The following is a 23622-nucleotide window of genomic DNA, read 5'->3' as shown; positions in this document are numbered from 1 at the left end:
ACAGGGACTTCCTCCCAAGGACAGTTTTTCACAACAAGCTGATCACAGAAGAGGTCAAGATTATTTTTTCCCACAGTAGAAAGAGACAAAGGGAAGTTCCTGTCTCTTTAAGGGGGGAAAAAAAGGATCAGAGAAATAATTCAGAAATAAAATGCAGTAAAATAGCAACGTTCTTGTACTAGCTAGTCAAATATAATTTCCCTACTGTAATAGTCCCGTATAAATCAAAGCACTTTCATTACAGAGTAGAAACCAAATTTATATGGTCAACTTCCATGCAGCTAAAGCAAAAGTTTTTCATTACTCTGAAAAAAAAACCCAATAAGAATTAAAAAAAAAAAATCACACAATCCAGCAAGGGGTAAAGGATAGTTCTGCATTGGACCAGATTTAACATTTAAAATATAAAAAGCAAAAACAAATTCAAAAAGTGATATTAAGACAAAGATACCCTTAAAAATCCGCAGCTGATAGGAAAAGATGGAAACCCGACTCTCTACCCATTTTTATCGTGTATTGCAACCATCCAGGTTCCTCTTCGTAGGAATGTATACTACCGTCTGAAAGTCACCCGGGGGTGTTCCTACCGGTAGTTGCTCCCATTCTGATCTAGGGAGCAAGTGCCACCAAAGAGCCAGCTTTGATAGTGAAATCAGCTGTTCATCAGCAGGGGGAAAAGCCTCCCAGATACTTCTCCTTCTTCTTCTTGTGCCATATCCGTTATCGCAGTGGTTCTCAACCTTTCTAATGCCGTGACCCCATAATACAGTTCCCCATGTTGTGGTGGGCCCCAAGTGGGTGTGGCCACCAATAAGAGGGAGTAGGACAGCTAGGGAAAAGGGAAAAAAATGGCGGACAGCGTGGTTTGGCGACCCCCGTGAAATGGTCATTCGACCCCAAATGGGGTCCCGACCCACAGGTTGAGAACCACTGCGTTATCGGATGTTGGCGATTACATTGGCAATCCTGTTTTTATCAGCAGCCACACGAAAAAGTGCTGCTGAGTGGTGTCCAAACCAGTCCCTTAGATTTTGAAGCCATGATGTTCTTCTTCTGCCTGGACCTCGTTTGCCTTCAATCTTTCCCTGGAGGATTAAATGGAGTATGCCATATTTTTCTGGGTGTCGCATCACATGTCCAAAATATTCTAATTTTGTTTTTTAATTGTTTTGATGATTTCCCTTGGCTTTCCCAGGCGGCTTATCGCCTCCTCATTTCTGATCTTGTCAACCCAGCTTATGTAACAGCCACCTGTAAATCCACATTCCCAGATACTTAGAGCACCATTTTTGGAAGATCTTCATTCAATGTGATTTATTTAATCAGCCACAGCGAAGAAGTTGTGACTTAGCACACTTTAAAACTTTAAAAATCAATAATGGGCCTGGGCCCACAAAAGTTTGTGTTCTCACAATCAGCTTAAAGAATCGAAAGAATAGCAGTAGCACTGCCTTAGACTTATATATATATATATACCACTTCCTCGGAAGGATGGAAGGCTGAGTTGACCTTGAGCGGGCAAGAATTGAACTGTCAAGCTGCTGGTTGGCAGCCAGCAAGAGTTAGCCTGCACTGCTGCATCCTAACCATTGTGCCACCACAAAGTTGTATTTGTGCTACATGGGAAGCTTGTCTTTTAGCTTTGATTTAGCCGATTTCCCCCAAAGCTAAGCAGTGTCAGATCTGGAAATACATTCAGATGCCAGATCACCAAGATAAAGGTTCCTATCTCAGCTTTCCAAGCCTTTATTCTGTGTTAATGCAACTCATTTGGTTTTCTTTACGACACAATCGATCGTTGGGACTTACAGAAGCATTGTGAAAAGGGACTGCAAAATGTGACTGAGGCCACTGTGCGCGCGCGCGCGCGCGCGCGTGCCAAAGATAGGTTACTCAGAGAGCCTTTTTGCTCCCTGAGGATTCAGCGGCTTTGCTGCCGTGTGGAAGGTATTCATAAGAGCACGATCTTCCCAGTTTAGATTCGGTCAGCGTCTCCTGAGGGTTGTGGGAACCCGGCCGACGTGCAACGCGGGTTCTCGTGCGGGGTTCCGCCTGAGCGTCTCGCAAAGGAAGGCCGCCTGCGAGCATCCCGCTTCGCTCCCCGACCCCGGGCCAGCCAGACGCCAGGCGGGGAGAGCAGCACTGCGAGAGACGCCAGGCACGCCGAGGGTTAAGCCGGGTTGGCTCGGCTCTGCTGTGCCGCGGCGGCGGCCTCCACCTCCCCCCTCCTCCTCCTGGCCGCCTCTTGAGCGACGTCGCATTACATCATCGCCCCCGGAGCCCATTCGCTGAAGGCCGGTTCCTGCTTGGCCCGCGGAGCGCAAAGCTGCCGCTGTCCACAGTTGGCAACCAGCTGCGGGCGGGCGGACGAGCGAGCAAGCTACAGGGCAGGCGGGCGGGCCCCTTCTTCGCGCCGGGAAGGCAGCATCCCTGCGGGCGCGCCCTTTGCAGCAGCTGGCTCCCGGTTGGGCTCGGCGGCAGGCAGGCAGCGGCGGAGGATGGCGGAGAGCGAGTGCGAGACCCCCAGCACTCCCGGGGAGTTCGAGAGCAAGTACTTCGAGTACAACGGGGTGCGCCTGCCGCCCTTCTGCCGCGGAAAGATGGAGGAGATCACCAATTTCACCGTGCGAGACAGCGACGTCTGGATTGTTACCTACCCCAAATCAGGTAGGAGGCGGGGCTGCGCAGCGGGCGGGCGGGCGGGGGGTGGGGGAGGGAAAGGAGGCACCCATCCATCCCTCTATCCCCTTCTCTCCCTCTCCTCTCTGCCCCGACGCTTTCGAGCATCGCCTGTTTGCCTCTCCCGGTTTCCTCCGGTTTTTCTCCTTCGCCCACCCGACTCCGGTGCGAAGCCCCGATTGCTCTCCTTTTTGCGGTCTGGAAGCCCATGGAGGGAGATGGGGGCCCTGGGTTCATATGTTACTACTGTGGTCCTATTATTGTTGTTGTTGTTATTATCATCATCATCATCATCATCATCATCATCATCATCATCATCATCATTATTATTATGGATCATCGCACAGTCAGCCAGATGTTCAGACTGGCATTTTGTCTACCTATCGAGTCCTTACCCAGGACCTGGGATAGGCAGATGTGGATGTTTGATGGTATTACAGATATCGTTGCAGGATGGAAGCAGTTCCTAGTAAGGCCGCCTTTTGCAATTGACTAATAGCGAATTTGTCAGTGCCAATGGTGTTCAAATGGTGCTCCAGTTGTTCTGGGATTGCACCCAAGGAGCCTATGACTATTGGTACTACCTTTTATTATTATTATTATTATTATTATTATTATTATTATTATTATTATTATTGATCAGTGGGGGCTCGTAATAATAATAATAATAATAATATAATTTATCTTAGCTTACCTCTCTGGCTTACCTCCTCTGAGAGTCTATGTTGGACCAAGGATAAAGCCTAGTGAGTTGTGGGGATGGGTTTACTAGCCCAGATGCCCATTTTAGGGCCGGAAACATGCCTGGTGAAATATGTACATTGCAAATGCTTTTTTCTTCCTTACCTTCAACCTGTAGGCTGAGACATTGTGCATTTTCATGCATTAAAATTTTTGAAAACTGATTATTATTTTTTATTCCAGATTGAAATCTTTGTTAGGGAGGCATTTGCACTGAGAGATAACCTTCATAGTAAGGGAAGGGCTTAATTTCCGATCAACAGAGGTGAATCACAGAGGAATTCCCCCCCCCCTGCTGGGTTATCAACACAGCTGAGTGCAGGTGGAGCAGTTAGCCAGCCTCAGAAGCTATATCAGGTCAGGTCTGGTTCCTGCTTGAATGGAGACTGCTGGAAATTCCAGTACTGTTGGTTAGATAGGGAAGGCCCATCTTGAACGGAAACAGTGACCTGTGAGTTACAGGACATCTGAGAGAGAAAGCAGGTGATCCAAAGGTGGGCTGGTCCACATGGGTGTTGCAGAGGGAGAAAACCGATTCTTTCCTGCTTAATGTTGCAGTCTTCAGTCTCTCCATCTTCTCGATCTTTCCCTCCTGCTGACATGTTCCAGATGCTCAGGCTACAAGGGATCAACAGAAGCTGCTAAGATGAAAACAAAAAAAAAAACAAAACAAGGTTATTCCAAAGCAGACAGGAAATAGTCCTTCTAATTGGACACGTGAACCAATCCATATTTATGGTGTTGCCTATCCTGTCTCCAAGCAGAATGATGTTGGGAAAGAGCACAAAAGTCCATTTGGGTTCATTTCTATCGCATAATGTTCTTAATGGTCTCCGCCTAATCAGTGCTGGTACTTTCAGAATTGCAAGATTAATTTCAACCTTCCTGGGCAGACCAGACAGGAAACATGATCAGTTGTGCTGATAGTACTTTATTGTAAGACTACTTTAACAGAATTTTGCAAGTCTGAAAAAAACAAATCTCCAATGCTGCTCAACCAACATCCTGATGCAGAACTGGAGATTTATGGCCCCCTGGGCCATATCTAGTAGTCCTTTGACTGTCCCTGTCTGGCCCACATCATTTGGAAATTGGAAATCAAATGCAAATACAAATAAGTATGCTTCAGGGGGCAGGAGAAGAAGCCAAGTTGGGTCCGGCACTGCGCAGCCGCCATGCAATCTTTCAGCCAGCTGACGGGAGGCCAAAAAGAGAGCATTTTTCTGTGCCTGTGCAACACTCACCTTTCATCTGGAGTAGCCTGAAGAGTTGAGTTAGTAAGAGAGTTTGAGGACATCAAATCAGGTTATATTGGTTAGCTTCCACAACAGTCCCAATTTCTCATGTGGCCCCTTGGGAAAATTAATTGCCCACTCCTGCTGTGATTGAATCAAGAGCTTTTGCAACGTGTATTGGAATATGGAAGGGTACTTTATGCACAGCTACATCATATATCAATTAAACCACCTACTTTTTTTTGGCAATGTCTCACTTTTAGAAAACATTTTTCTTTGCTTGGATAACAAGGATAGAACTCGGGTACTTCTGCATGCAAAGGATGTATTCTGTCACAGAATTCTACATTAGATGTTGAATTCAGATTCTAGGAATTGATAATACAAGTGAATTGTGCAAAAGTAGATATATTTTGGTGTCTACGCCTGACAACACTTTAATAGGTTTAAATATTGTCTGAAAACAATATGCAAGTTTTTGAGATTCCCCGGTATTTTTCATCACTTGATGAAGTTATGATTTCTCTTTACTTGGCACTGGTGAGATCCCACTTGGAGTCCTGTAATGGATGCTGGGCATTACATTACCAGAAGGATATTAACATTTTAGAGATGTTCAGAGTAAACCAGCATAGATGCTATAGAAACTTGAAGACGTGCCGTATAAGGAAAAGCTGAAAGAATTTGGAATATTCACTTTTGAAAAAAGATTGATGGGAGAAATGATTGTAGTGTTCAGTATATAAAAGGAAGCTACAATATAAATGTCCAAGACTTATTTTTCATGATACAGAAATTAGATATAAATAAAAACTTTTTGATGCTAAGATCTGAACAACAATGCAACAATCTACTTATGGAAGTTGTGTGTTCTGTATCTCTGGAAATTTTTAAGGCGAGGATGGACAGATACCTCTCCTGAATGAGTTAATTGATTTTTCTGCACATTTCAGAGGTTGGTCCCTTCCAACTCTGCAATTCTATGATTCAGTTTATAAAAAGCAGGAAAGGGGATAGGAAAAGAAATGTGGAGTTAGTCATTGGACATCTGTCTATATTCATATATTTACAAAATATCAAAAGAAACATTAACAAAATCAGATACTAATCAACCAGCTAGCTCATTCCTTCCTTCCAACATATTATACATTTGCTTCTAATGAAGTAAATGCTTGGAGTGACCTTATTTTGTTTGGTGTTTTCCTTTAACCATATAATATATTGGAGAAGAGAGGAAAAGTTGAAGTTGTGCTTCATATTGTGCATTCCTTTCCCTCAATCTCCCAGAGACGATTTTGAAAAAACAGTTAAGAGACTGAGCTGGGAACAAAGAGGTATGAATTCAAGCCAGCCTCTCCGACCAGATATTGATTGACCTTGGAAAACCACATTCTTGTAGTCTGTAGTCTGCACTACGGTTCCTAAGGCAGGACTTGACAGCAGGACACATACTGGAAGTGGTAGGACTGCCATTCCCATTGTTTTGTCATGATGGCTACAAGTGATAGATATTAGGTGCCACCTGGAGGGTTATATATTGCTCAGATAAATTCATGTTTCTTTACTCTTAGTTTGCTCTGTTTGTTTACATTAAATTGCAAGAATGATTTACAGAAAGCTGATCAATGTTTGATAGTTCAAGATCCAAAAAAGCTGCTTAGTAAAGCAGGAGAATGCACTGTTCCCAAGAGGTTAGCCTGGCTGAGGAATTCTTGGAGTTAAAGTCCACAAGTCTTAAAGTTGCCAAGTTTGAAGACCCCTGGGTTAGACTCTGCTCTAGGTCTCTAAATCCAAGTTAGAAAGACAGTTGTGGTTAAGAGGAGCTACCTGAGTCTCTTCCACTGTTCCATGTTGTTTCTTACTAGATATAATGACCCCCTGAGGTGTTGGCTGAAAGTCATGTGAAATGGAGTCCATCCTGTTAGGAAAACATCAGAAGATGGTCAAGTATATTAGAGTGCCATTGATACTTTAAAAATATTTTTATAGTTTAAAAGCCATTGGATTTTTAAAACATAAGCCTTCTCCAATAAGTACAAAACCCTGAAATGGTTATAGGATCAGAAAGTTTAATTTTTCACAGCACATGAAATCCTAATATGTCCATTGAGGCATTGCAGCTTATAAATCACAGTTTATGACTGAGCATTAGGTGTGAATCCATCCAGTTCAGGGGTAGGCAACCTTGGCTTTTTTATGGTTCGTGGACTTCAACTCCCAGAATTCCTCAGCCAGCATGGCTCAGCTTGGAAACGCTCCCTTTCCTCTCAGCATGGCTGGCTCAGGAATTCTGGGAGTTGAAGTCCACAAGTCATAAAAGAGCCAAGGTTGCCTACCCCTGATCCAGTTCATTCTTAGAGAATTCAATTGTACATTGTGAGACTAAACAGATTGTCACATAGGCCAGGAGGAAAAAAAAGGATGGCTTGAAGGCCCAGAAATTTCACATCTATATGTTTGTTTACCTCTGTTTATTCTACCATCCAGTCATTTTTGCTATGAAGGATTTTCCCCGATTCTGGCAAAGATTTAATTAAATGTAGTAGTGAAGCTACAATAGCATGCAAAAGCCAGATTAGACCAGCTGGATGCATCTTTATTGCTTTCTGAAGTTGCATATTTGAAATATTTATGACCTGCTGCCAGTACTAAAAGCTTCTACTTGATTTCTTCCAAGCTTCAGAGAAAATTATTTTATAAACTGCAGCCATTAGTGTAAATTTAGAGCAATTCTCATTTGTTCTCCGGTTGCTTATAAAGCTGAAACTACTTGAGCTAAACCTGAAGATACAAACTTTTCATGTGCTAAACCCCCAACCACAGAAATCATAATATGGGTTATTTTAAAGTATAAATTTACTTGTATGGATAGGTGTGTATGTTTACCTTTATTTTTTATTGTATTTTATTCTTACATATTTTTAACACAGAAGGACATACGTGAGATACACATATATGTTTTATATTTTTGTGATTTTTTATATGTATTTTTATGTTCTTTTCTGTCATTTTGTATGTTATCGACCTTTTATTAAAAACTTCTACCTCTATGGAGTTATTAAAAAAAACTACAGTACAAATAATTTTTGTATGAAGAAGAACAAAACCACTGGGAAAGAAGGTAACAGTACTGCTATATACAAAGTGTGTGTGCATTGTTTGTAGTTCCAGCTAATGAGGACTCAAATTATATGTGGTTGGATTACTGGTGGGATTACTTCAGGAAAAAATGAAGACCCTGCAGGCAAACCAAGCCATTCAAACTCCAGACACTCCCACACAAGATAAAATGCGAGCTCCAATGGTAAACAGGACAACTCCCATTAACTTCTCTATTCAAACAGAACGGGTAAAGAAAATAAAAAGAAAGGACAAGAGTGATGGCAGCACGTCATGCTAAGAATAATAATAATAATAAAAAAAACCAATAAGGCAGCTTCTGCCCTCTCTGCCACTGAGTACAGATAGTCCTCGACTTACGACTGTAATTGAGCCCAAAATTTCTGTTGCTAAATGAGACACTTATTAAGTGAGTTTTGCCCCATTTTACGACATTTCTTGCCACAATTGTTAAGTGAATCACTGCAGTTGTTAAGTTAGTAACCCGGTTGTTAAGCTAGAACTAAGGAGAAATTTCCTAACAGTTAGAACAATTACTCAGTGGAATGACTTGCCTCCAGAAGTTGTTGATAGTTCAACACTGGAGATTTTTAAGAAGAGATTGGACAATCATTTGTCTGAAATGGTACAGGTTTTCCTGTTCGAGTGGGGAATTGGACTAGAACAGGGCTTTTCAACCTTTTCACCCATTGTACCACTTTTAGGATATGGCAACATTCGAGTACCACCAGTCATCTAGCAAGGTGTCAAAAACTTGATGACCAAAAAAAAAAAAAGGGAAAAAGTGATAAAGTACAGGTAATCCTTGACTTACAACAGTTCACTTAGTGACTGTTCAAAGTTACAATGGCACTGAAAAAAGTGCCCCCCAAGAGCAAGACACCTGTCTGCCCACCCGGCGGCACTCTTCCTCTTGTCCGAGGTTTTCATTGTTGTGAGCATTTCTGTTGAGGATTGGCAGCGGGGATGGGGTGGGGGGGGTGTTTGGTTTTTATTCCCCCCATCTGCTGGGTGGTTGCAGCAGGTTTTGGTCACTTCACATGACCCTGGGACACTGTGACCTTCATAAATATGAATCAGTTGCCAAGCATCTGAATGTAAATCACAAGACCCTGGAGATGCTACAACATTCCAGCTGATTGGCGCTTCTTCTGGCCTCAGCAGAAGCGCCAGGATAGCGCTGAGCTCCAGCTGGAGCCTGGTGCTGATCCTGGCGCTTCCACTGAGCCCTGACAGTCCTGCAGCTCCAGCCATCTCTTGCTCAGGCTTATGCATTGCTGCCACCGATTCAGCTCATTCCCCTCCCCCGCTACCACTTTTCTAGGATGCTTGTGTACCACCTGCAAGGTGCCAATGTACCACAGGCGGTACCCGTACCACTAGTTGAAAAGGCCTGGACTAGAAGACCTCCAAGGGCCCTTCCAACTCTGTTATTTTGTTATCTTCTGGAGTTTTCCCTATAATTCCAAAGACTACTCTAGATGAAATTATGGCTTTCATTTAAAGAATTTATACAGCCGTCCACTCTAGGCACAGAAAAGTTTTGAAGTTCATCACATCTGGAGATAATTAGGTTGGGGAAGTATACATTGCAGTATGCTGCAAGAAGATCTGAAGATAGTGTACTATCTATTGATAGTAGAGAACTTTCTCTTTCTTGGAAAGCTGTATTTTGTCTTATTATTTTTCTCAATAATTTGCAGGCACAAGTTTATTGCAGGAAGTGGTGTATCTTGTGAGCCAAGGAGCAGATCCTGATGAAATTGGATTAATGAACATAGATGAGCAACTTCCAGTCTTAGAATATCCTCAACCTGGTCTGGACATTATCAAGGTACAAATGAATTCTCAGATCTGTGTTAAGCTTTTGAAATTATGTTGTTGATGCTTGGCTGAGCTTTTGTTTTCAAGCCCTGTTTGATTCCTTGATGTATTGGAATAATTCATCATTATGAATATTTTTAATGTTTTTAATGGTTTTAATGCTTTCAGATGGTACATAACTTCACATATATTTCATTAAATGCAGGAGACTCTGACTAAAGATTCTATTCTAAAGATAATTTTACCTGTTGCAGAGAGAACCAGAACACTGAGTGATTAAAAAAAAAGGAGTGATTCAAAAAACAACAGATTTTGCAAATATGTAATGTATAAAAAGAAAGTGTCTATGCCTCAACATTTAAAATTTGATAGGCCATCTTTCCCTATTCCTATAAAATAATTTCCTACTGCAGGACTACTGCTGACCTGCATTCCTATTTGGTTGCAATTTAGGCCTATAAAATAATTTCCTATTAATTTATGGGCCTAAGTTGCAATCAAATAGGAATGCAGGTCAGCAGTAGCCCTTTCATTGTCTTTCATGCTTTGTGAAACTATAAAACTTGTGACCAGCGACTTTTTCATTTCAATTGCTGTGCTTCAGATCAATGGGACATGAAGTCAAAATTCTGGACGTGTGAAAGTGTGATGGACTTACCTGTTAAACAATAACTTCTTCCCCTGGAGATCCATGGATTTACCAGCCTATTGTGACGATAGAGTTGCTTTTTAAAGAGAAAGGTTTCTTTGAAATTATCTCAGTGATGACCTCATGACCTCTATGATCTTCTTGAAAGCAACATGGAAGCAATTTGACACTGTCTCTTCCCAAAGTGTTTTTCAACTTCTCTTTTTAGTCTATAACTCTGGGATTTCCTGGTTGGTCTCCCTTCGAAGGATTAACCAAATGTGATCCAGTCAGCCCAGATCTGCCACTGATTTAGCAAAAGGAAAGGTTGTTTTAGGCTGGGCTCAATTGCCAATGATTATGTTCAAAGTGGGCAAAATTTAAGGACATGTTTGGCACTGAGATTTTTCAACTTCATGGACCAAAATTTAATAAATTAATAGATTGGGTAAATGTCTTCTAATGTTTCAGTTTGGCATTGATGTTAGGCCTGGAAACTCTAGCAAGTGTAAACTCTTTCTAACTAAGATAAGGAGACTCACTTTTTCAGAGAACAAAATTGCAAACATGATGAAACCAGATTATTCCCATAAAAGGCAAAATCTTTTCTCATGAAAATGGAGGGGTTATTTTTCTTTGAAACCTTTGACCTTTCACTTTACTAGAAAATGAATAAAAAGGCTTACCGTGAGTCATATTTTCCGACAAATGAATCCAGTCCTGTCCAACAGTGTTGTCTTTTGGGCGAACACAATTCACATTGTCAGCCTAAATCAGAAAGGGAGATCAGAAAAGGAGATTAGCATCTCTCCAGAGCAGTGGTTCTCAACCTGTGGGTCGGGACCCCATTTGGGGTCAAATGACCATTTCACGGGGGTTGCCAAACAAGGCAGTCCGCCATTTTTTTCCTCCTTTTCCTTAGCTGTGCTACTCCCTTTTATTCCATTGGCTTTTGAAAGCCAGTAGAATAGATTCTCTTGAATAGAGTCTAATTCTATTGGCTTTCAAAAGCCAATAGGAATTGTCCAGGCTGTCTCTGCCCTGCTGAGCCCGCCAAAAGTCCCATTCTGCAAACGGTGCTGCACCAGTTGAGTAGTCCTTGACTTACAACCGGTTGGGGGTCACGGCATTAAAAAGGTTGAGAACCACTGCTCCAGAGGATTAATTCTTGCCATTTAAGTCATAGATATGTAAATCATCTATGAGGTCACACAGATCACACAGCAGCAACTTCTGCTACCTGATAGTTGTACATTCAGGAAGATCAAACCTGAACCTCCTTCCAAGTGATTCTTGGACCCCACTGGTTATGTACTGGTCCTCTGCATCTTCTTCTCTACAAAACCCTTCAAGTCCTTGAAGAGTGCTTCCATATCTCTCCTCAACGGTCTATTTTGAAAGCAAAGTGTGCCAAGATCCTTCAACCTTTCCTCCGATGGCTTGATTTCCAGATCTTCCACCATCTTTGTAACCCTCCTCTAAATTCCAATTTCTCGATTACAGTTTTGGACTTTCAACCTTGAATTCCAAGTGGGAAACTGACCAGGATAATGTTGAGAGGAATAGTTACTTCCAGGACTCTGCTGCAGTTAACGCACCCCAAAATAGCCCTTGCTTTTTTTAATGAATACATCAGACTGCTGGCTCATGCTTAACTTGTGGTTGAGAAGGATACCCAGATCCCTTTCAAATATATTTCTGTTTTACTCTTTTCCTGCCCAGTTTCAAACTTTCCACTTGTACAAATGTATTCCTGCTAAGTGAACTGAGAGAGTCCCACTTGTTTTGGTATGTAGCTCTTTTACGTGGGTTGATATTCAGTCCTGGCTCCAAGCTGTACTGCAAGATCAGAAGGAGGAAAATGATATATGTTTGGATGGCAAATAGACAGAAATCCAACAAGGTGCTGATGCCACGGTTGCCCTGAGACTTGACACTTTAGACCAGTGTTTTCCATCCTTCACAACTTTATGAGTTGTGGACTTCTACTTCTGCTGGCTGAGGAATTCTGGGAGTTGAAGTCCACACCTCTTAAGCTGCAAGGTTGAGAAACACTGGTTTATTAGACCTTTCAGCTCCCCAGATACACACAGAAAAAGCATAATCTATTGGCTTTTTGTTAATTCCTTTTCACCTTTTTTATGTTTTTGGGGGGGCAGTGGTGGGATTCAGCCAGTTCGCATCAGTTCGGGAGAACTGGTAGTTAATTTTTTGTTGCCCAGGCCGAGAATGGACTTCTGGAAACAGCATCTACGCAGAGAACCGGTTGTTCACATATTTGAATCCCACCATGGGGGGGGGGAGGGAATACATTTGAGCATTTATTATGCTGGCCTTTGTCAGCCCTGAGCCTTAATGTTCTTCCCTGCACATTATAGGAACTGACATCTCCACGTCTGATCAAAAGCCACCTGCCATACCGCTTCTTGCCTTCTGACCTGCATAGCGGTGAATCCAAGGTAACCTTCAGTGGTCCTCTGCGTTACCTGTCCTCTGCAGGTGTTCTGACCTAGGGAGATGGGACGGAGGGAGCATTATGCCCAATGAATTGCTTTTCATCTCCCTAGATCATATACATGGCTCGTAACCCCAAAGACCTGGTCGTATCTTATTATCAGTTTCATCGCTCCCTGCGAACTATGAGCTACAGAGGAACGTTTCAGGAGTTCTGTCGGAGATTTATGAACGATAAGTGTAAGAATTTCCTGTCTGTTTTGTAAGGCGGTATCTTTCTCTCTCAGGAACCATAGGACATGTGACTTGTGGCATTAACTTGCCATTTAAAGCAGTCTCTCTCAACCCCAGCAACTTTTAAGATATGTGCACTTCAACTCCTAGAATTCCCCAGTCACCCTTGATCTAAGGCAGGGGTGGGCAACCTCGGCTCTTTTATGACTCGTGGACTTCAACTCCCAGAATTCCTGAGCCAGCCATGCTGAGGGGAAAGGGAGAGGTTTCCATGCTGAGCCATGCTGGCTCAGGAATTCTGGGAGTTGAAGTCCACGAGTCATAAAAGAGCCAAGGGTGCCTACCTCTGGCCTAGGCCTAGGCCGCTTTATGACTCGTGGACTTCAACTCCCAGAATTCCTGAGCCAGCATGGCTCAGCTTGGAAACCTCTCCCTTTCCCCTCAGCATGACTGGCTCAGGAATTCTGGGAGTTGAAGTCCACGAGTCATAAAAGAGCTGAGGTTGCCTACCCCTGATCTAAGGGATGAGGGGAGATGCTCTCTTTGAGGACATGAGGAGCTCTGAATTAGCAGGGTAACCTCTTCAGCTCCAAGAGCTAAAGGGAATGTTGGCTGGCAAATTGCAAGCTGAGTACGGACACATCTAGGTCCCATAGAGTCATTTGGAGAGGGTTAGATATACAGAGAATCCTTGACATGCAGCCACAATTGGGACCGGCAAATTAGTTATTGTGAGGTTAAGTGAGGCATCATGTGACTGCACACAACTTTACGACCTTTTTGCTGTGGGTGCTACGCAAGGCGTCATGTGATCATGACTTGTGATCTTCCCTGCCAGCTTCCCCATTGCTTGTGAGAAGCTGGGTAGGAAAGTTGCAAATAGAGATTATGTGAATCAGGACGCTGCAACTGTTCTCATTCCAAGCTAATTGTCAAGTGTCCTGATTGTGATCAGATGGCCGAAGGGACACTGTAAGTGTGAGGATTGGTCCTTCAAGCGATAATTTTCATTGATTGTTGAAGAAATGGCCATAAATCGAGGACTATCTGTTTCTTGGGGCAGGACACAATCTGTGAGACAGCAGGCTTTGAATCGCTATCAAACTGGTGGTTTTGTATGATCCAGTAATGTACAAAAGGGGAGGCTTTGATTGTGGCACTGTGCCCACATCTGACAGACTTTGTGTCCTTCTTCAGGTGCCCCTGAGAACATAATGCTTGGCTGCAGCCACTGTTTCCTCATGAGGAAACAGTCATCCAGGAAAACTTCCCTCCCTGTGAATCTCTGCTGGCCAAGCCATAGATCTGAGCAGGGAAGTCTTTGGAAAGGTCCTGTCCTGTCCCAGATCACTTCCTCCACTGCAAATGGTAGCAGCTTGTTTGCTTAATGGCAGGGCAAAAAGTAGACTCCTTGAGACACAAAAAGTCTGCTTCCCCCAAACTTGACCTGGACTAAGGATCTCATCCTGGGGAAGAAAGTCTGAATGGTCCACTTCTCTTCTAAAGGTCTTTAGAGTGTTTCTCAACCTTGACCATTTTAAGGCATGTGGACTTCAACTCCCAGAATTTCACAGCCAGCATTGCTGGCTGTGGAATTCTGGGAGTTGAAGTCCACATGCCTTAAAATGGTCAAGGTTGAGAAACACTGCTTTAGACCATTCAGACTTTCTCCCCCAGGGTGAGGTTTCCAGTCCAGGTCACGTTTGGGGGAAGCAGATTTTTTTTGTATCTCAAGGAGTCTACTTTTTTCCTGCCATTGAGCAATTTTAGAAAGGGGTAAAAGTTGACCCCAGCGATGCCCATGACACCCTACTCTCCTGGGAAATCCAGGAATGGTACAAGATAAGCTTGCCGTGCTGTGATTGTGGGAGTAAGGCCAGTTGGAGTTATTTTCCTTGGTCGGGTTTTTGTTAGGAATAAACCAGTCATATTTTGAGAACAAAATGTAAGTTCAGTATAATGAGGCTTTTTAAAAAAAAATTCAGTGAATGTTTGCCCAATAACATTTTTTAAAAAAAAAAAATAAAATCTTGAGTATTAGCTATTGTGTTTTCTGTCTCTATAGTAGGTTATGGTTCATGGTTTGAACATGTCCAGGAATTTTGGCAGCATCATATGGATTCCAATGTGCTCTTTCTCAAATATGAAGATATGCACAAGGTAATTATCCAAGCATATCAAAGACTTTCCCCCAACCTGTAAGCAAGAGGAGTTTCAAATCCCTCCCCCCCCCCTGGTTCCTTTGAAGTAAGACCACAAACTTCACAGGAGACAGAGATGCGGGTGAGGGTTGAGCGGTTTCCCCCTCTTGGAATTTAATCTTGGTTAATTAATATCACTTACAATCCAAGGTTTTATTAATTTCATAGTTTGGTCAGCTGTTTGTTCCTGGGCTATCAGACAAATAAGTTAATAAGTTTAACAAAATATTGTGTATAATTTGCTAATTTCCCCCCTCCTTTGTTTTAAACGTTAAGGGCACAATTTCCTTCATTTTAATTTTGATTTTAGCTTTTAGGATTTGTCCAGCTGTTCGGACAGATTATGCTTCACTTCTATTTTAATCTGCTGTTTATGAATGGCTATTTTGATTCATTATTGTGGTGATTACTTGCAATTTATGCAAATGCCTTTGGTTGCTTTACAAAAACTAAAATGCAGTAAATGGAAGAAAATAGATTTAAAATTCTATCTGCAAAGAGGCACTGAAGGAGCAAGAAGAACATGGGTTTTTTTTTTAAAGAAAAATTGTTCAAGTTCTACTTCCACAATGAAGTGGCATGCTATTTTTAAGCACCCAGAGTTGAACAACCAGATGTTTGTATTTATTTGAGGAATAAGGTCAACTGTTTGCTCCTCTACTGGATTTGCACATAGTTGACTTGCACATAAATCAACGACATTGCAACGTGAGGAGCATTGACAAAGTCATGGGGCTTTATAGCAGTGGTAGCTACATTTTGATTTTCATGTTCGATGACCGTGTTGATGTACCAGCAGTGAAAATTCCAAAAGTGGATGCAGGTGAAGCAGCCCCATTCCAACTTCTGTGGAAGCGTTTCTCAGTAAACACAGGGACCTTCTAGCCTCAGTGTTGCTGTTGGGACCTTCCATTTTTGAAATCACATCTGACAAAGTTGGGAGGAGAACTTCCAATGCTGCAACCCCAGCAGCATAATAACACTTTCTGAGATTAAAATAGCACAATTCATAATTAGGACATTTCAGGAAGTTTAGCACATACCTCTCTCTTCAAACGCTGCTGCCAATTATTCAGAAGACCAAACCCACCATATTATGACAATATGGTGGGTTTGGTCTTGATTCTGCAGTTTCCCTATGAACTCAGGAAATGACCAAGCTATTTTAAAAGCTTGGAGACCAGTGGCATATTCAAGCCCCAGTGCTCTTTGGGGAATTGAACTCGGGGTGATTCAATGGCCTATTCCATTTTTCCCTACTGTTCCACCTAAAATAAGGGATGATTTAACATATATAAGAAGCTGCTATTCCTAAGCCACTATCGATATTTGGGGGGGGGGCAATTACTGGTAACCGGAATGTACTTTCTGAACTGTCTTCTTTTTGACTAATCTCTGCTAGTCAATATCCTCTTCTTTCACAGGATCTTGCAACCCTAGTTGAACAACTAGCGAGGTTCTTGGGCATCGCCTACGACAAAGCACAGTTGGAATCAATGGTTGAACATTGTCACCAGCTCATTGATCAGTGCTGCAATGCTGATGCCCTTGCAGTGGGCAGGGGTAGGTGTGAGACATTTTGCAAGCGTTTGCACAGGTGAAATGGGTTTAATGGTAACCCACTTTTATGACCCTTCCAGAGTGGAACGTGTAGTAGCTGTCCTTTTTCAACATTAATTGGTTAGAGCATTTTGAAGACAAAGAATTGGGCTATGAATCTGACCCCTGGTGGTTCAATCAGTCTGAAGCTAAAAAATAAAATGAAAAATCAGAGAGTCGATGGGGAAAAAGGTACATTTCTTTTCTTTTCTTTTTTTAATTTTTTTTAATTTTTTCCATTTATCCATTGTAAAAAATACAGTTTTAAAATAAAATAAATTCATAACCATTGGTACGACCTGCCCATTCCCCCCAGGCTGCGTCCACCCTCTCTTGAAACCTTCCCTACTTCCCTCCTCTTTCTCTCCTCCCCTCCTACTCTCTTCCCCTCCCCCTCTCTTACTATCCTACTTCCTCTCTACACCTTCTTCTCCTCTCATCCCTATCAAACCCATGAACGCAGCATAAGGGAACTGTCCAGGCCGCACCCTTCTATAAGCAACCATTATCTATATTACCCTTACCCCCCCACTCTTCCACCCTCCCACCCCCAACCCCCTTCCCTTCACTTCCCAGAGCAGAATACAGGGTGAATAATAACAAAATTTACAGTAAAAAAAAAAAGAGAGAGAAAAAAAGAAGGAAAAGAAAAAGGTGCATTTCTTGATTGTGGAAAGCTATCATTCAGGGGGGCTCCAAGTCTTGTGGGTCTTAGAATAGTTTTTGTTTAATTCTGAGGGATTTAAAACATGCAGTTGTTATCACTAGAAGAATCATAATTTAGAACTCTGAATGTATGAATTTGTTTGCTTCCCAGTTTCGGCAACTTCATGACTTCAAGTCACAGAACTGAATAAATCTAAAAGCTGCTGAGGTTGGGAAATGCTGGCTTAGATTAAAGACATAGGGACAGGGGACCATAAGCATCTAAGCCAGGATTTCTTAATTTTGGCAACTTTAAGATGTGTGGACTAGTTAGGGAATTCTAGGAGTTGAAGTCTTAAGTTGCCGAGACTGAGAAGCAGTGATTTAATTTCTTTGGCTGGAGATGACCAGCTGAACATTTTATCTGCTGTTTTGTTAGCGGACCATAGCGAACTCATGGATGTCTGGATGCTGCTTGGCAAATTTGCACTTCTCTTCTGCTTGTAAACTTTTAAACTGGTCCTTCTCTTACCATGTGATCAGAGGCAGTGGTGGGATTCAGCCGGTTTGCACCACTTCGGCAGAACCGGTAGCTAATTTTTTGGTGCCCAGGCCCAGACTGGACTTCCGGAAGCGGCATCCACACAGACAACCAGTTGTTCACATATTTGAATCCCACCACTGATCAGAGGGCTTTGATGTACAGGCAGTCCTCCACTTACAACCACAATGGAGCCCAAAATTTTGGTTGTTAAGTGGGACATTTGTTAAGTGAGTTTTGCCCCATTTCTTGCCACAGTTATTAAGTGAATCACTGCAGTTGATAAATTAGTAATCCAGTGGTTAAGTGAACCTGATTTCCCCACTGACTTTGCTTGTCAGAAGGTCATAAAAGGTGATCACATGATCCCGGGTCAAATAGCAAGCAGTTACCAAGCATCTGAATTTTGATCACGTGATCATGGGAATGTTGCAAAGGTCATAATTGTGAAAAACGGTTCTAAGCTGCTTTTTTCCAGTACCGTTGTAACTTTGAACGGTCACTAAATGAACTGTTGTAAGTTGAGGACTACCTGTATAAAATCCACTGAAGTGCTACTGTGTCGGTATTTGAGGTAGGCTAGATCAGGAAAAAGATGCCATAATGAAAAAGATAGTCCTCAACTTAACAACCATTTGCTTAACAGCTCTTTGAAATTATGATGGCTCCTGAACGGGGTGCTTTATGACCCATAAAGCTGTTTTGTGGCTGTTTTAAAATATGATGATTTTTTGTGTGTGTGTTATTTGCTTCTAGCAAACAAAGGCCCATTTGGAAGGATGGGTTTGTATGTGTGTCTTACTGTGACTCTGGTAGTCATCAAGGAAATAGGACCACTTGCCATTGGGCCATCCTCCCCTTCAATGTCACTCTCATAATGCCTTTTCCCCTTACCCAGAATTGGGAGGGGAAGTAGTTTCTCGATTGGCCTCATTCTTGAATCTTGAACAGGCTTTAATAAGCTACAATGAAACATTGGGTAAATTGCCCCTTTGGCAATTGCAATTTTACAGTAACCGGGTTGATGATTCTTATGACAGTAAAAGGACCTATAAATTTAGGACCTAGTTTTTTTTACAAGGTTTTACAAGGTTCAAGTATTTCGTGGACAAATATACCTTGTAAAAAACTAAGTCCTAAATCTATAGGTCCTTTTACTGTCATAAGAATTCTTTTAACCACAGTGGATTTCCTTAACTGCCACCATTAAAAAAATGTAAAATTGGATCCAGTCACAATGGTGCCTTGGCTTTCAACAGTAAGGAATTATGATTGGAAATCCTATCCCAACTATGATTGTTTGTCAAGGACTACCTGCAGTCCTTGATATAGGGCAGGGGTAGACAACCTTGGCTCTTTTATGACTCGTGGACTTCATTTCCCAGAATTCCTGAGCCACCATGGCTCAGTTTGGAAACCGCTCCCTTTCCCTCAGCATGGCTGGCTTAGGAATTCTGGGAGTTGAAGTCCAGGTAGGAACTCTTTCACAAAAGTTGAAACTTGAAACAGCTACTTTGAAAGGAAAAGAAGTTTGTGCATCTGTAATACTTGTTTGTTTTTCCCACTAACATCTGTAACATCAGGTAACCAGAAATAATCCCTGTGATGGTGTGCAGCAGGAGTAATCATGGTTCCAGGAATGTCTGTCTGGGAGCAATGGACATATAAGGGGGCAGAACTTTGATCCCACAGAAGTGATCATTCCCTTGACTTTTTTTGGACACTTCCCCTGCCATAGCTCTGCTTCTTTCCCCTCAGAACCAAAGTTCACCAAAATATGGAATTGTTTTAATTCTCTTTCATTTGGTCTTGAGCAAATTATACTAACCTCAAAATAAATGCCATATAAAAAATATATCCCCCCCCCCGAGTATACAGATCTATTGCATTTGCACATTGCCTGCTTTTTTGTGCACACTTTTGCTTCTTGTTTAATTTTGTTCATCTTTCTCACACTTGTAACCATTTCCCCCCTTTTTTTCCAAATGCATCCTGAACACCCAAGTGTTTTTCTTGCTTTTTCTTTAAATGTATTTCCATGATTTAAAAAAACTATGGACCGTTTAATTTTTTAATTTACCTTAATTTAATTTAGTTTATCATAATGTACATTTTCTTGTTTATTTTGCTTCATTTTGTTCATTTTTATTTGTTTTCCTTTTAGCTTATTGACCTTTGCCCAGAGGTTCACTCTCAGTTGCTGGCTCTTGGTTAGCTCAGCTTCCTTCCTTCTCAACCTCCCAAACCAGTTTCATGAATCAAATCATGAGTGAACCCAGGTGGGTGTCTCTTTGACCAGCTGTCCAAAATGGCTATCAGAAAATCGAATTGTATACTGTATTTGCATCGTATTACAATGGGAGCTAATGTTTCGGGAATGTACGTGGCAAATCATATCCAAACTTGCTGTGATATCTGCACATCTAGTGTGGTTTGGTATGGTTTATATTTACCGTAATGAGCTTAAGAGCAGGTAGCAAAAAAAAAAAAAAATGCAAAGAGGGAAGCAGGTGTCTTGCTACTTACCTCCCCCCCCCACTGATTTCCCACTTCTTGGTTGGTTCTCAAGAGGTTCACCCTTTGAGACACACTAGACAGGAAGCTGACAAGAACCACTGGAACTTGGCTTCATTATTCAAGGATCTTGTTATTGTTCAATTGGATCTTGAAAACCTGATAAGAGTTTCTCTCTTATTCATCTTATATCCAAGAAAATCAAGGCAACTTTGGTTTCTTCCTCACTCTCTCCTCCCTTCCAGGGCTAAGCCGATGTTTATTACATAATGGCGTCAAGGCCATCTCCATAGTGTTCCACAAGTTCAGTGCATTGCAAACGTCCCTGGAGTTGGCAGCTATAATAACAACTCTTGTTTTAATTGTACACAGACCCAGTGCTTGATCTTAACCAGAAGACTAAGATGCAGCCTTCTAGCTTGTAGCAGTATTGTTTCTGGAGGAGGAGGGTCAAAAAAGTGGCGTGAAAAGGGGGCAGGGCATGAATCCTATAGTTGGACCACCCACCTTGCCTTTTTTTGCCCTCCCCTTCCATGGTTTTCAGAGATATCAACAAGCAGGGGAGATGGAAGCTCGACCATGATAGATGAGGAATATGCTGAGACAGGATTGATGGAGAGATGGTGAAGGCAATGGGCCTGGCTATGGTGCCAAACAACCAGATCTTCACATTTTAGATAGAACTGGATTGTATGAAGTTCTACATCCAATTCTTTGATTGTTAAAGGTATACTTCCCACACCCCTGACGGCAAACCATCCCTTTGGAGTTGTTTTTGCTATTGCAGGACTGGGGATTTCACTTTCCAGACTTAAAATGGCCAAAAGATTCTGCAGGCTGATTTATGGCAGTTTTTTTTCCTGAAAGATCTTCTACATCTTATTATTAATAATCAGCATATTTTCCCTTCCTTCTGTTCCCTTCTTTTTTTTCTACCTTTCAGGACGAATTGGGCTGTGGAAAGATATCTTCACTGTCTCGATGAATGAAAAATTTGATTTAGTGTACAAGCAGAAGATGGGAAAGTGTGATCTCACGTTTAATTTTTATTTATAAAACAGCCAAATGAAAATGCATGTGTATAATACAAAGAATCTAGCTAGAAGCGCTTTCTGCATTTATTTATTCCTGGCTGGACATAGTACCATATTTGTTATGTGTATCATATTAAAAAAAAAAAATAAAGGGCACACACTGCATTGGGATGTTAACCTCAGAGGATGCTGGGTCAGGCCAAAGCTCTACATAGAGCAGCATTTATTTATTTATTTATTGCAAGTTTGATCAGTCAAAAGCTACTGGATAGCTTTGAAAGTTTTAAATGCAGCAGGTATATGAGTCTAGTGCACTCTGTATGTTTTATTTCTGATCCGTGTAATCTACTCAGAAAGCAACTGTTACAGGGCAGCTGAAAAATACAGTGGATTCATAAATAAAGAATTCTATAATTTTATCATGCAAAAAGATTTCCCCCTTTTCTCTTTTCCTCATAAGTTGTATTGAGCAGCAATGCCCATGATATGTGTGTGTGTGTAAAAGCCTAAGACATTGCACTATGGGGCCTCAAATCACACCCTATTTCAGTGGTGGTGAACCTTTTAGAGACCGAGTGCCCAAACTGCAACCCAAAACCCACTTATGCATCGCTGGGTGCCGGGCGGGCATGGCCATCGAGTGGATGTGGCCACCAAGCTGTCTGCTCATGCTTGCTCACTTGCTTGCTGTCCGCTCTGACTTGTGCTTGCTCTCAAGCTGTCTGCAGCAAAGGCTGTTTCCGCAGAAAGTTGCTCTTTTTATAGCGTCTCGCCTATTCCCAGACTGCGCATGCGTGGAGAGGAGGAGGGAGCAGCTTGGCCCAGCAATGGCTCGCTTGCCACCCGAGACGGCTCCGTGTGCCGCCTGTGGCACGTGTGCCATAGGTTTGCCACCACGGCCCTGTTTCCTCCATTGTCTTATGGATGCTGGTCCTATGGAGGAGCCAGAAAAAATCCAAAAGTTGCATATAAAAGCAGTCAAAGCTTCAATTGTACTTCTTAATTAATTAATTATTTATTTGATTTTTATAGCCATCTGAAGAAGGGAATCTGGGTGACATAACTTCATCTTCTTAATCTTTTTGACTATGGACACCCCTGCTTGACTCATACTTTTTAATGAGATAGTTGAGGTCTTTGTGCCGCTCAGGTTGTTCATGATAACATTCTTGAGCATGAGTATATTACATTCTACCTTTCTGCTGGCATACCTGTTTTTCTTCATGTGCCCAAATTTGTGCTGTGGCTTGTTATATTCTGTGGGACATGTTATTAAGGTCCTGAACTTTCCATATTTTGGATGCTACTTTTTTGGAGTTTTGACTTTGGCCTGGTGCAACAAGATGATTGGTTTAAGCAGCATGGACAGAATCAGACTATTTGCAAACAGAATTAAAAGATGCACAAAGAGTTAGGGAGGGGTAAATGGCAGGTCTTAAAAATACTCTGATCTGTGATGTCACGATGTCACTTAAGCCTTTTATTCTCTTATTTCAAGGTCCTGGAAATCCCCCCTGGTGTTGGGATCCTATTTTGCCACAAAACTCTTAATCCTGTGAGTTCAGAGCGTTGTTCCATTCAACTCAATTGCTTTGATTTGAATATAGTAATGCTGTGCCTCGCTGCAATATTGATTTTCCAGACTAGGAATCCTGGATTTGCAGACCATGATAATAGTAAGCTTTACTTGGAACAGCTTACATCCTGCCACAATACCTCTAACACAGGGATCTTCAAACTTGACCCTTTTATGACTTGTGGACTTTAACTCCCAGAATTCCTCAGCCAGCGTGCCTGGCTAAGGAATTCTGGGAGTTGAAGCCCACAAGTCATTAAAGGGCCAAGTTTGAAGACCCCCTACTCTAATACCATAAAATATCAATATCTGCTGATCCCAGTCCTTGGAAAGGTCTTGATAGGCGGATAAAAAAATGCCAAATCCAAACATCTGGCTGACTGTGATAGACTGTAATTTTAGTCAAGATAAATACTAACAAATGTCCAGCAGAGGGGGATATGACACCAAAAAAAGCAATGTGAGCTCAATCCACAATTGTAGTCACATCTCCCTACCTGTGGAGAGCAAGAAAACAGTGCATAATATTTATTAATTCTTTTATTATTTAAAGGTCTTTTTAAATATGACTTGCCCATTTCTCCTCATGTGGAGCCA

At 42.0% G+C, this 23622-nt stretch overlaps 1 protein-coding gene across 2 annotated transcripts; it reads left to right on the top strand.

The window, feature by feature from the left end:
• Nucleotides 1-1930: 1930 nt before the first annotated feature.
• On the top strand, nt 1931-21881 carry SULT4A1 (sulfotransferase family 4A member 1). Of its 2 annotated transcripts, XM_039341354.1 has the most exons (8): nt 1931-2667; nt 9479-9609; nt 12606-12686; nt 12795-12921; nt 14981-15075; nt 16541-16679; nt 20066-20180; nt 21359-21881. In XM_039341354.1, exons 1-7 carry the CDS (start codon nt 2499-2501, stop codon nt 20071-20073), a joined length of 750 nt encoding a protein of 249 aa, XP_039197288.1. In that variant the 5' UTR covers nt 1931-2498; the 3' UTR covers nt 20074-20180; nt 21359-21881. The 2 variants fall into 2 exon arrangements, with proteins under 2 accessions (XP_039197288.1, XP_039197287.1); XM_039341353.1 differs by lacking the exon at nt 20066-20180 and having other exon boundaries at nt 1932-2667.
• Nucleotides 21882-23622: the final 1741 nt, after the last annotated feature.

Source organism: Crotalus tigris, unplaced genomic scaffold (genome assembly GCF_016545835.1).
Source record: "Crotalus tigris isolate CLP2741 ecotype Arizona unplaced genomic scaffold, ASM1654583v1 scf7180000017764.6130737, whole genome shotgun sequence".
NCBI lineage: Eukaryota > Metazoa > Chordata > Lepidosauria > Squamata > Viperidae > Crotalus > Crotalus tigris.
Note: the sequence above shows the minus strand (reverse complement) of the source record. Positions and strands in the feature narration are given on the sequence as shown.

Bases quoted from the DNA above. Each gene is read 5' to 3' on its own strand.
- SULT4A1 (XM_039341353.1), top strand. From the start codon at position 2,499: ATGGCGGAGAGCGAGTGCGAGACCCCCAGCACTCCCGGGGAGTTCGAG. The intron at 2,668-9,478 runs GTAGGAGGCGGG...AATAATTTGCAG, and splicing joins TGTTACCTACCCCAAATCAG to GCACAAGTTTATTGCAGGAA. The intron at 9,610-12,605 runs GTACAAATGAAT...TGCACATTATAG, and splicing joins CTGGTCTGGACATTATCAAG to GAACTGACATCTCCACGTCT.